This window comes from Delphinapterus leucas, chromosome 15 (genome assembly GCF_059928025.1).
Source record: "Delphinapterus leucas isolate spDelLeu-1000000601 "Yukka" chromosome 15, BTC_Dleu_Yukka2, whole genome shotgun sequence".
Taxonomy (NCBI): domain Eukaryota; kingdom Metazoa; phylum Chordata; class Mammalia; order Artiodactyla; family Monodontidae; genus Delphinapterus; species Delphinapterus leucas.
The window spans coordinates 80,379,410-80,392,602 of record NC_143143.1 but is presented as its reverse complement, the minus strand read 5'-3'; the positions used below and the strand labels follow the sequence as shown (position 1 = coordinate 80,392,602).

The following is a 13,193-nucleotide window of genomic DNA, read 5'->3' as shown; positions in this document are numbered from 1 at the left end:
CTCTACCATGAAAAGATGTATGTTCACAACTAAAACCATTATCTTCTTTTACCACTGTTCTATGAAATGACAGTTTCATGCCAGAAATTAAGATAGACATAATCATGAAGAAAAGACCAGGCATCCCAAGAAGAGTGACGTGTGGTTGCAAGTGGGAGAAATCCCCTCAAAGCTGGCTCATACAAAAAGGGGCTTCAGGAACGGCTAGATCCAGGGGCATGCGTAATGCCATCCATACGAGGGCTCTTTTTCCCTTTCTCTCTCTTCATCTCTTAGCTCTGCTTTCCTCTGTGCCTCATGGTTCATTTTTCAAGAAAAAAGAAATTCCACTTCCAGGATTTTTTTTTGGAAATGGTGGTGGTTCTGGAAGCTCCAGGCTTTCATCTTCCCAGCTTCAAGTTCATGGAAAGAGAACTGACCTCTCTCTCGGTTGCTTTAGCAGAGCCCTGAGATTAGCGCAGGTTTAGCTGCCTTTGGCCAGCTGGAACCAATCCCAGCAGCCCGATCACATGCAGTGCTCTGACCGGCCAGGCCTGAGTCGTGTGCCCTTTGTCCAGGGATGAAATGAGTGTGTCGAAACCACAGGGAATAAACCAGAGAGAAGGGTGGTTCTCCAGGGAAAACCCAGGTTCTAGTTCCCGAAGAAGGAGTAAAGAATGCTTGCTGGGGAAGTTTTCATTAATATATGAATGACCAGATTGGTAAATAAATGTCCCCACTGGGACCTCATACCATAAAAAGTATTTACACATTTTTCTTACTTTTTTCCATCTCACCCAGGAATCCTGAACACGTAGGCACCATCCAACCTTTGAACATCTCTGTTTTTAACATGTTTACTCACCTGCTACTGAGCGTTGTCTTGCAGCCACTAAAAATGCATTTTGTTTGAACTTGCTCTAGGCCCCAGAGTCCACTGAGAAGACGGTGGTGCCGCCGGAGTCAGAACCGGCAGCCGCCGGCCAGAAGGGCAAAGAGGGCGCCTCCAAGGACAAGAAGGCGTCTGCCGAGACCGAGAAGCAGAAGAGCAGCAAGCAGGAAGCCAACGAGCCGGCCCCGCGCGTGGAGGCCCCGGGGGAGGCAAACTCGCTGCGGGATGGGGACAAGTCCCAGAAGAGGCTCGAGAAGCGGCGACCGCCCCTCGGGGGCTTCTTCAAGGGCCTGGTGGGTGGACGGTTCGCCTCTTCTTTCTGGGCTTTTCCAAAGGGGACCGGCTGGCCAGGGGGTGGCTGGGCCTTGGCCAAACACCGAGGACCTGCTGTGTGCCAGGCGCAGAGAGCAAGGTGGGCGCAGGCATCGCTTTTCCGCGGCCACAGGCAGGTGTGACGCTGATGGCGGGGGTGGGGGGTGGGAGGCAGGGGCGGGCACAGGAAGGGAGCCTGAGGGTGAGGACATGGCCTGGCCTTGGGTTTGGGAGGAGGGGGGCGGGGGCTTCTCAGAGGTTCCATGTGAGGAGGGACCTCAAGTTAACCTGTAGAGGGATGAGGCAAGGGGAAGTCTGAAGGCAGGTGAGGTCCAGGCCATGGGAACAAAGGTGTGGGGGGGAGACGGCACGGATCTGAGGCTCGGTCTGGCTGGAGGAGAGGGAATACAAGGATGGGGTGGGTTGGCAGGAACAGGTGATGATGAGAAGCAGGGATGCTCGTCTGTGGCCAAAGTCAGCCTTGTGGAGTTTGCACCAGGGAAGCTGCTCTGAGCCTGGCCCTGGGTGGTGGGTATACAGACCAGGCTAAAACTTATTAGCTCCTTCCCTCTGGGGAAGTCCAGTGAGGGGTGAGTGGAGGCCAGACATTAAATAATGAATTAAGCTTGGGGTTCTTTATTTGTGTCTATTTGGTTCTTCTCTGTCTCCTTCTTCAGACTGTTAGCTTAGGGAAGGCAGTGACCAGACCTGTCACAGGCAGACGTGCTGTCCCCTCCATCCTACCAGCGTGTGGCTAGAACACAGTCGACACCCCAGCAGTGTCTGTTGATGAACGAATAGATGGAGTAAAATACGCTACTAGTAAAGGTTTCATTATATCTGGGATAACGTAAATCCTGGCAAACAGGGAGAAGAATCATCACCCAAATAATAAGAAAGAGAGACAAGTGAAATCACACCCAGGGCCCGTGGGAACGTGGGTTGAGCCAGGAGGGCCAGGCAAGGCAATACTACTGGCATCAGCTATGGGGCCAGTGAACCGGGGTTCACCTTCATGTTGCAATGAAGATGGGGTAGTTACGTGAAGCAAACTGCCCTAATCATTCCTAACTATTCTGTTTCATGAATATCTGTAGACATTGGTGCCCTCTAATATTATAGATAGAGGTTAAGTGAGGGCTGTGGTTCCTCTGGCCCCAGTTTGGTCTTTAGAAGCACCTCTGGGGAGTTTATTAGAAATACAGAATCTCAGGCCCCAGGTTTAAAATTTTATGATCAATGTCATCTATTTCTGTCTCGTCTTTGTGTCCTTGAGTATGTGTGTAGAACCTCAGTTTGAGGCTCACTTTCTCGTGGGACACATGGAACTATAAAGTAGATAAATTAAAACACAAAAATGTGAGTGTGGGAAGTCACGGAGGGGAAATAAACATGGTAATGTGATAGGGCTACGCTGGGGATGAGGACAGCAGTACGTGTGCAACTTGGAATCTATGGATCCAGAAAGTGTTTCTGAGGAGATAATATTTGAGATGAGACAGGATTGATTATTGGTGCGAGACAGGAAGAGAGCAAGGCTCTTTGTTCCAGCAGGAGGGAACAGCATGTGCAAGGGCCCTGGGGTGGGAATGAGCTTTGTATGTTTGAGGCCCCGTTGCTGGGAGCTGGTGAGCTAGGTGAATAATAAAAGTCACTAAGGTTGGAGCAGTGGGCAGCTCTTGCTGGCTGTACAGGCTGTGCAAAGAATGTTGACATAATCCTACTTAAATTGGGAAGCTATTAAAGGGTGTTAAGCAAGGACCTTTGTTTATAGCCTTTAAAGACTATTTTGCTGCTATAGTGCAGAAGTGGCTTATAGAGTGGCAAGAGCAGAAACAGATGCCCAGGGTAACACTTCTAGGGTTACCTGGGAGAGCCAGTGGCGGTTTGGCATTGTGATGCCTGCAGAGATGCCAAGACGTGGGCAGGTTCTAGATAATAATTACAATTCAAGTCACCGAGCCCTTCCTCTGAGGCTGTGCTTCACTTATATTCATCATCTCTTTAATTACGGCAACGTCCCTTTGAGGTGGAAGTGCTTATTCTTCAAGTCCTCCATCTTCCCATTGTCAGGAGACTCCCAACAGTGGTGGAGAAGGAGGGAGGGGTTTCCTGCCATTTTGCAAGGATCCGATCAAGCCCTGAGGACTGCCAGGCTGGACACATTTCCCTGGGGTTGTCTGACCCCTTTCCTGAGAGGGCAACGCCGGCAGCGGGACTGGCACCAGCCAGGGACCCATCGAGGCCCTGTCACCTACAGGAAACGAGCTGCTGGCCCCCCTCGCCCCCGCCCGGCCCAGCCTCAGCCCTCAGGTCAGCTTCTCAGAGACGGCACCACCCAACCACTCCCTGCGTGACCTTTGCCCTCCTAGTGACATCCCCTTCATTCTGCCCCTTTTTCCCTCCTCCTCCATATGCCACTTGGATTCTAACAGAAAGCAGCCTACTTGGCATTACATGAAAACTTTGCAAAGATACGTTTTGTAAGAAAAGCAAACAGGCAGTGTGGTTAGAAAGTGATTAGAGAGGGTGACGGAAGTGAGCTCTAACTGTGGCAGGTTTTCTACACCCCAGGTACTAAGTACATTACAAGTCAGGACTCACTTTATCTTGGAACGACCCCTCCGAGATAAATGTTATCACCTCCATTCTAAAGATGAGGAAACTGAAGCACAAAGAGTTCAGCCATTTGTCCAGGATTTCACAACGCTAGAAAGTAATATAACCGGGCACTGAACTCGGGCATCTCATTGGAAACCGTTCTCTTACCCACTGCCCACGAATAAGGTGTATTTATGTGGCACAGAGTCGGTGCTAAATAAATGGTAGTTGCTGTTGGTATTACAGCTCTTCACTAGGATGCAACTTCTTGTATATTTCTCTCCAGGGACCAAAGCGGATGTTGGACGCTCAAGTGCAAACAGACCCCGTATCCATCGGACCAGTTGGCAAATCCAAGTAAACAAATCACCACGGTTCCCACCAAGTTCTGCCACCAAGAGGTCTTCTCCCTACTCAGTCTCCTCCCCAACCCCGCTCCATGTATATATTTTTTCTTCTGATGGCCATCAAATGAAATTCTGCTTACAAATTAAGCCTGAGCTGTTGTATATTGAGGTGTATTATTTCTGTCTCTGGTCCAGTCTTTCCTGGTAAATAACTGTCAAGATGGTTTAGCAGGTTAACGAGCCAGGTCAGAAGAGTCGATGGTTGCCAAGCAGGTAGGGGGAGGGGGCCGAGGACTGCGTTCTGGTGAAGTTATGAAAAATGGCCGGTGATGAGTAAGTTGCAGAAGGAAAACGCCTGCCTGAAGGGATTAAGCTTTGTAGTAAATACACGCTCATCCTCTCAGCTTGAAGAGGAGAGACAAGAATCCGTTTGTTTAAGTTCATGTCTCAAGGAGGGAAAACGTGGGCTCTGTGTTGGGAGGTTGCCAATTTTCTGGAACGGAATGTGTGGGGAATGACAAAGGAATGAATAAGAGTTGTTTTTCAAATAGGGTTCTTGAACGTTACTGACGAGCGGGAAAAGATTGACTGGAGAGGGCTTGACATAATTTGGGAAAACAATTGCTTTTTGAGGCTCAGTGACAAGGGCGGGGATTACAACTTCAAAAAAAAACAAACCAAACCGAATAAGTGAAGTTGCGAGTTTATTTTGCAACACTAGGGGGCGCCAAGGTCTCCATTTTCATCCCGCATCCTGCATCCCTAACAAAGATTTCGGTCTCTGCAATCTTACATTATTAATGTTTCTCAGATGGCTGAGGGGCTTGCTTCATCTGTTCTGTCTGACACTTATCTCAAGTCTGTCTGTAATTTCCTAATGTTCTCAGGATGTGCTCTGATAAAACCCTCCCTATAACCCCAGTTAATAATAAAAATTTACAGAAGATTATTCAAATACCTGAGTTTTTTTTACTACTTGTACAGAGGAGTACATAGGACGATGAGTGTATTAAAATGTAATCCAAAGTAGCCATATGATTGACTGATACCATGTATACTGTATCTTTTCCTGATTTAATAAAAAGCACATTTACATCTGAAGGATCTTTTAATTTTCAACTTTGAAAGCAGGTCTCTCGTGCTCTATGTCTGAGATGCCTTTATCTTCCACAGTAGAAAATCAGTGCTCTTTTTCCATCTTATCTCTTCTTCCAGATCCTTCTCAATTTCCTTGTATGTGGGCACGTGCACATACAAATGTGTGCACATGTATATTTGTATATACGCACACATGCACATATATACAAACACTTTCTTAGGCCACGCCGCCTAGAGCAGAGCCTGAGACAGGGATTCAGATGCACGTGTTAGGCTGAAGGAGGGCTCCCAGGGGAAAGGGAAGAAGAGAAGGACAGGGCAGGGATTGGTCTCAGCTGGAGTTGAGTTTCGTCCTGATCTGCCAGGGGGCCCTGGAGCATGAATTGCACCATAAAGTTGGTTATACCTACAAGGCGGGGTTTGTCCCCTTGTTGGTGAGCCATGGGCCACCCTGGGAGGTGTCAGGACAGGCAAGCTGCTCCCACTGAGCTGAGAAGCTGGATCCCTTACCGGCTAGAAGATGAGGGTCATCCCAAGTGTCCACTACAAGTACACATGTATACATCCAAGCGTGTATTTATACCCACATATGCACACATTCATACTTATAAACATAGTTACTTCTATACAGGAATAGATAAGTGCATGCACACATTCATAATCATACACAAACAGACACGTGTAACCGACAGAACCACATGCATACACTGACTCATACAAATCCATTGCATGTACAATCCATCACACAGTGATTAGAAATAACACTGAACATCCTCTCCTGACAAGTCTATACCTTAGGCAAATAAAACAATGGCTTAGGCAAAAAGGCCTTTGGAAAATGTGTTCGGGACAAAAATGTTTCTAAAAGAACAAATTGGGAGATCCTTGGCTCCTGGAACCCGCTGGCTCCCAGCTTGGACTGCCTGAATGCTCAGTTTCCAATAAAGACCAGAGGCCTTTTCCTTGCAGAGGGGTTGGTTTCTTCATCCCTCCTGCTCGAACCTGGAGAGTCCTCAGTGTCTGTGACTCACCCAGCTGAGAATGACCTCATGCTGCTTCATGTCTGCATGCTTAACTTTGCCCAAATCAAGAAAAAAAAAACAAAAAAAAACATTGGGGAAGCCCTTGGTGGGGGGTGACTTTCCCTCCACCTCCACCATCGCCATTACAGTACATGGGATGATTCAAGGCAAACAGGCAGCTGGTTACCGCTTTGTCTCTAAACACCAGGGGGGTTGCCTGGTGTGACCTTTGGGCTCCAGACCATACCAGTCTATTGAGAAAGGTGACAGTATTATTTGCAAGCTTCACCTCACTGGACACAGGGGCTTTTTGCCCTGAAGAGAAATGTCCCCAGGCAGGGCTGAGTCACTAATGCAGAAGAAGCCCTCCCACCCTCTCCCGCCTCAGAAAAACATTTTTTAATTTTTAAAAAGAAGTTCTCTGCTGCGAATCTTGCTGGAAAGCATGCCAACATTTTCTGTAACTGGTTTCCCATCCTCCTGGCCAAAAAAGAGAACAATCTTGTAATGAAATTGCTTTTTTTTTTTTTTTAAGAAAATTTAAGCCAGATAGGACTCAAATAAATGGCTTATTGGGGGGATTCTAAAGACAGTTGTAGCCTGAGAAGCAAGTTCAAACTCCATTTTTGAGTTTTGTGGAGTTTGTTTGGTTTTGACTGGCGAGCCAATTCCTGATGCGTTTACAATAAATACTAATTTCCATGCTCCTGCTGACCTAGTGTGAAAAGAGCGCACAGTTCCCAAGTGAGCTCAGGAAAGCTCCCAGGACACGGATTCACAGAAGGACTGAAGTTCTTCAAACTACAGAACCCAGGAATGCCATTTGGATAGCAAAACGGCACACAGTAAAATGTTGAGAAAACCCTGAAACTGAAAGAGAAATTAAGACCTGGAGGAGGGGGCAAAGGTACCTTTTTGAAGTTGACATACTCATTAAATTATTGACTTCTTTATTTTTAGGTGCACGTGGAAGAGTGTCTTCTCCAATGTCATGAAGAAGTACCCTTTCCAGGAACTGGGCCTTTGAGCTGAAATGGCTGCAATCGGGGAAAACAAAAATCAAAAAACTCTGCTTTCCAGCTCCAGCCAACGGCGACTTCTGGACTGATATCCATAAAAGAATTCATTCAAAGGCACAGTTGTTCTCAGCAGCCCCTGAGGTCTCTCATGAATTCATCCTCTTGGGGAAAGTGACACATACCACCCAAGGAAATGCCAAACTGGTTTTATTGTACCCCCCTGCCCTTTAAACAAATTATCGGGGATTTAAATACACACAGACACACACACACACACACACACACACACGCAGACTCTCTAGCTGGACTGTTGTTGTTTGTTTGCAAACAGATGCACTGGGGTCCCCTTTAATTAGATTCCAAGAGGCTAGAATCTGTGTTCTGCTGGCTCGCTCTCAAAGTGCCTGGAAGGGAGCAGACCTGACAAGTATCATTTCTTTTGTCAAATAATCAATCCCAAGTTGATCTTAAGCCTTACAAAATAAAATCAGATCGCCACCCAACCTTAGAGAGAAGGAAAGCAAAATGATTTCCATTATTAACTCACCCAGGTTGCAAATGCAGGGAATGCGCTTTGCAGAAATGTAAGATGATTCTTATCAGCTTTTATCCTCCCAATGTCCCTTTTTCGGCCTTTTAAAAAGGCAGTTTGCTCGGTGAGTAGGATTAGGTTCCTCTGTGGTCTAGATCTTGTTCACTCTATCAGTGGAAATAAAGGGAGTCCAGCCCCCCTGGAAATTACGGGCTCCATTAGGAAGAAAAGAAATTACTTACAGAGCAGCAAATTCTGTAAATTTGTAATTCAGATCTTAGCCCTGGCCTGAATGCCAGTCAGGATCCAGCCCTTTGCATAAATTGGTTTTCTGGGGAGCTTAACTCTTTCGCCTCTGTTTCCCTTCCCTAGAAACCTATTCACTGAAGCCTCTCTATCCTCTGGCCCTTTAACTAGCCATAGCCCGTGCCTGGGTAGCAACCCGTGCAATTTCACAGAAGTAAGGGTAATAATAATAAGGCCTTACATTAACACACTTCACAGTTTATAGACTGCTTTTTGAATACATTATCTCATTTAAAGCTGTATGCCCCTAACTGAACTTAAGTGCCTCCTTTGTTATATTTCATTATGAGGGGGACTGGTGTGCACCTGTATGGCTTTTTTTTCCCCCCCAAAGGCGCACTCCTTAACAAAATGGCCTCCAGCTGGATCTCTGGTAACGATTGCTCATTGCTCACGTGATTTATTCTCGTTGAAGGACATTTCCCTTTAAATCTGGCCACAGCCGGGAGTTCCAAGACCTGGCGTCCCACAGTCTCTAGCCTGGTCCTTTTCCCTGACGGCCGGACCAGGAGGCTGGGCTGAAGCAACTCTTTAAGAATATGTTACTCTTAACTAACTTCTAGAAAGTGGTCAAGTTGAATGAAGAGAACTAGAATAAGAGGGCCAAACTGGGTAAGTCAATTGCCTTCTGTGATTCTCAGTCCCCCAAGCAAAGGTAAAGTTGGTTGTTGGTTGGTTTTTCCATTCTTATCAGCTCAGTCTTGGAAGAAGCTTGAGGAAGGGTAGTGTGATTGCAAACCGTTTAAGTTGGTGTCATTGCTAAGCATGTAAGTCACCCTCACCGGCCCACCACGCTCCACAAAGCAGCCTTGCCTCTCTCAACTCCACACCCAGCTAGGGGAGAGGGCGAGTGACTTACCTCGTCAGTTTCCTCCCTAAACAGGAGGATAATAAAAGTGCCAACTTCATGGAGTTGCTGTGAGCGTGGAGCAAGTTGGAGCAAGGCAAACGCTTCATGCAGTGGCTGGTGCATAAAAAACAGTACAGGAGGGCTGTTAGAGCACAGGGCATTTTAGCACCAAGTAGCTGAAAACTCCTACTCAAATTGGCTAATTAATAATAAAAACAGTAGGGATATTTATCATTTCATGTAACAGGTGTTTTGTCACAGCCTGCCTCTGGTTCTCTGGGACTCTGCTCTGCCGTGTCCCATGAGCTGACCTCATCCTAAAACCAGTGCCAGATGATGGCTGCAGTGCCAGACAAGGGAATTACGGGATTACCATAATCAGTTTTGATTTAGCATTTTGGTGAAATCAATATTGAGACGGCAACTAGGATAATGCAGTAAACAGTAAAGCAAGCATTAATCTCAGTATTTTTTTAAATTTTTTTTATTTTTTTGCGGTACGCGGGCCTCTCACTGTCGTGGCCTCTCCCGTTGCGGAGCACAGGCTCTGGACGCACAGGCTCAGCGGCCATGGCTCACGGGCCCAGCCGCTCCACGGCATGGGGGATCTTCCCGGACCGGGGCACGAACCCGCATCCCCTGCATGGGTAGGCGGACTCCCAACCACCGTGCCACCAGGGAAGCCCTAATCTCAGTATTTTTAAAGGTAGCCGTTCCCCAAAACAACCAGGCCCCTTCAATTCAAATTGATGGGACCTGAGCAATTATGATGCCTGCCCTGCAAACCAGGACCATTAGACCGTGGGCTTGTCAACACCGGGGACCTTCTTGTCTCATTCATTGCTCTATCGTCAGTGTCTAGCACAATGCCTGGGCGTAGTAGGTAATAAATGGCAACCAAATGGGTAAATTGATAGATAAATATTCTATGGCCACGTCCATTGGGAAGAGGGTTGCCTTATGCTCTAGTATGAGTTTATTTTAGCTCCAAGTGTTTGATCACTCTAACCAGACATCTTCCCTCCTCAGGTGCCCAGCTGAGTGGCCCTCAAAGTGTGGTCCCATAACGATCAGTATCAGCATCACCTGAGAACCAATTAGAAATGCAAATTCTCAAGCCCCCCTCCAGACCCACTGGATCAAATGTGTGTTTTCACAAGTGCTCCAGGTGGTTCTGATGCAGAAGAAATTGAAAACCACTGGTCTAGGTTGAGCTCTTACTTCACTGAGCATCAACTAAAAAAGACCAGGAGATGCAAAGATGATGATAGCTAACACTGGACTTTACTATATGCCAGGTATTGTGCTTCACATGAATTCCCTTGTTTATTGCCCATTTTACAGATGAGAAAACCAAGGCTCAGAGAGGAGAAGCAACTTTGCCCAAGGACACACAGGTCAGAACCAAGGTTGAAACCCAACCTAAGCTCTTAAATGCATGTTTTCATGTCTGTGGGAAAGACAGGCAGACAAAAAGACAATCATAATATAATGTAAGATAAGTAAATGCAGGGCATTGTGGAACTCAGAGGAAGGCACTGCTACAAGACTACAGGGGATGGCCATTGGGGGAGGCGACAGTTGAACTAACTCTCAAAGAATGGCCAAAGGGGTTTCCAGCAGAACAGAAGTTCAAAAGCCCGGAGTCTACAGAGAGAATGGCAAGTAGCTCAGCATGGCTTGAGTGAGGCTGCGGGGGGAGGATAGATAAGATGGTGAAGGCTGGGGAGAAGGCCAGACCAGGTCAACAGGGACATGCAGTAAGGAGCCCATGGTAAGAAGTTTAAACTTTCTCCTGAGGGCAGTAGGGAGCCATGGAAGAGATCTGAGCTGGAGGGTTACATAATCAGATTTGTATTTTGTTGCAGGCATATCTAATAATGCAAACTCAATTCAACTAATATTCATTGGATTCCTTGAGTGACCTGAACTACTAGATACCATAAAGTATAATCATTTTGTTTTTAAGACTCTTTAACGAGTGTAAGAAATACTCAGATAAAACCTCTAAATGGCACTGGTCCTTAGAAGAATGCTTAAATGCTTCTTTCCAAGCGCCGTAAGTGTGAATTTGGAATTTTGTCCCACAGTCCATCCAGATTACCCACGTCTATGAACCAAGGCTGTGAGATCTTGAGTCAGTTACTTTACCTTAGTTTGCTCATCTGTAGAATGGGAATAATAATGGAACTTAACTCAGAGACTTGCTGAGAAGGGTAAATGAGACAATGCATTTATGGCTTGCTAGCATAGTGCCCGGCAAGTGTTAAGTGCTCAGTCAGCATTATTGATGAGGCTGCAGGTGACACCTGTACAAGGTAGAGTGTACGTCTTCTCTTTCAAGGGCTCAAAGCCCATCCAATCTTTGGGACACCCTTAAGCCGCATCCCTGTCTTTCCCCGTCCTGGTAACCACTTGTCTGTCTGGCTCATCCGAGAAAAGAGAAAGGAGGGAGGAGAGAGGGAGAAAAATATTGATCTTCCCTGGTGTCCATCCCCTTCTAAAATAAAGTAGAATTTGGGGTGGGTGGGGGAGGGAACTCAGGTCTGCCTTTGACTTTCCTTGGTTGTATCTACTTATACTATTAGCCAGGTTGCTATAGTAACAGATGCCCCACCTCATTGCTCCTCAGTCCAGCTCTGAGTTCACCGGTACTGATAACTTCCTACCTCAATGATCCCTCCATGATTTGCTTTTCTTCTTGGTGGCTTCCTCCAGGGGCTGTGAGAACTTGTTCAGCCCACATGCAGGGCATCCTGGAAACGCCTGAAAGTTCATGTCCCCAGAGGCTACCCTCAGCCAGTGAGGGGTGGAAAACGGTGGATAAATATCTCAGCTTCGCCATCTTTTGGGGTGGGTCTTCCGCATGCTCCCACAGTGTCCCCAGCAAGACTGAACCCAACTGCCCCAGTAGTAACACTCAGAAACACACTCTCCCTCATTCACGCTCCCGGGGACCCCTTCCCAAATAAACAGCCTGCGTCCAACTTCTTGTCTCAGGGTCTGTATCTAAAGCACAAATGTCTGTGTCTCACTTAGGGTTCTCTCAGGGAACCTCGCTTGTGCCAGTAGTTTAATAGAGGAGGATTAATATGGGTAGTGGTTTTAAAGGTGCTGGAAGAGCTGACAAGGCAAGCATGTGACAAAGAGGCCATCCAGAGATGAGACACAGAAGGAAGCCACAACCACTATTAGGGCCAGACAGATAAAAGGAAGAGGTGGTGTTACCAGACCAGGGAACCCGGTGGTCCTGTGGGAAATGGAGCGCCATGTGGGGAGGTGCGGGAGGGGAAAGACTGCCTGAGGGCAGCTGTGGGGACGGGGGTCTGGAAGCAGTGTTTTTCTGCTGATGGGAGGGAAAAATATCTTGGTGCCAGAGCCTTCCACTGGCTGAAGCAAACCAGGAGCCAGTTGGCAATGGAACCTGGGAAAGGCAGTGTGAAGGGCAGCATGGAGAGGAAGTAGGAGCAAATAGACAAATGCCCAGCACAATCCAAGGCCCTGCTTTGAGAGAGAGAAAAAGAAAAAGCAGGGAGCAGCTTTGGTCAGGGACCCATCCCCTCCCCTGTTTCCACAGACAAGAGCACATCTACTATGGTCTCTGAGACAACCCTGTCACCTTCTGTCTCTTCAGGACAGAGGAGTGGTTAAGGACACAGGCTCTGGGTCCAAGGGCCTGGGTTGGAATTCCAGGTCACTTCACTTCTCCCAGGCTCACTTTCACATCCATAAAATGGAGCTGATAGTGGAATCCACCTCCTGGGGTTGCTACGGGGATTTAACAGCACACTCCCTGCAAAGCAGTTAACACGGTGCCTGGCGCATAATAAGTGCTTAGTAAATGTTCACGTTTATCAGAACATTATGAGATTCAACTGTCATTTGAGTATTTGGAAACTGGTTAAAATTTCTGCTCAGACTTGTTTCTTCTTCTCTTAACCACTCAAACCCCCAACTTCAAGTCTAGAATCTGAGAATCTGCCTCCAGTCTCTACTTCCCTGCCTTTAAACAACAAAAATAAAACACCAAGGAACTTTTCCACTTTCACAGAAGTTCTGCCAGAACCCAGGGAGGAGCAGCCTTCTCCACCCCTCTTGGCTCAAAACCCTCTCTCCGCAGCCCCTGTCCCCTCCCTCTCTTGGCCAGTTGTTCACAAGTAGCTTAGCAGTTTTGAGGACACAAAAACAGGAAATTGTGCACCAGTCCTGACTAAGGCTAAAAAACTCATGTGCAA

The 13,193-nt window shown here is 47.2% G+C and overlaps 1 protein-coding gene across 2 annotated transcripts in view; it reads left to right on the top strand.

Moving 5' to 3' along the window:
• Nucleotides 1-5,241, top strand: part of BCAS1 (brain enriched myelin associated protein 1) — a 99,961-nt gene extending 94,720 nt beyond the window's left edge. For both annotated transcript variants that reach the window (XM_030762870.2, XM_089897085.1), the window contains 2 exons: nucleotides 904-1,164; nucleotides 4,071-5,241. In XM_030762870.2, the coding sequence (XP_030618730.2) occupies nucleotides 904-1,164; nucleotides 4,071-4,145 (336 nt within the window). In that variant the 3' untranslated portion in view covers nucleotides 4,146-5,241. The remainder of the gene's footprint in view (nucleotides 1-903; nucleotides 1,165-4,070) is intronic.
• Nucleotides 5,242-13,193: the final 7,952 nt, after the last annotated feature.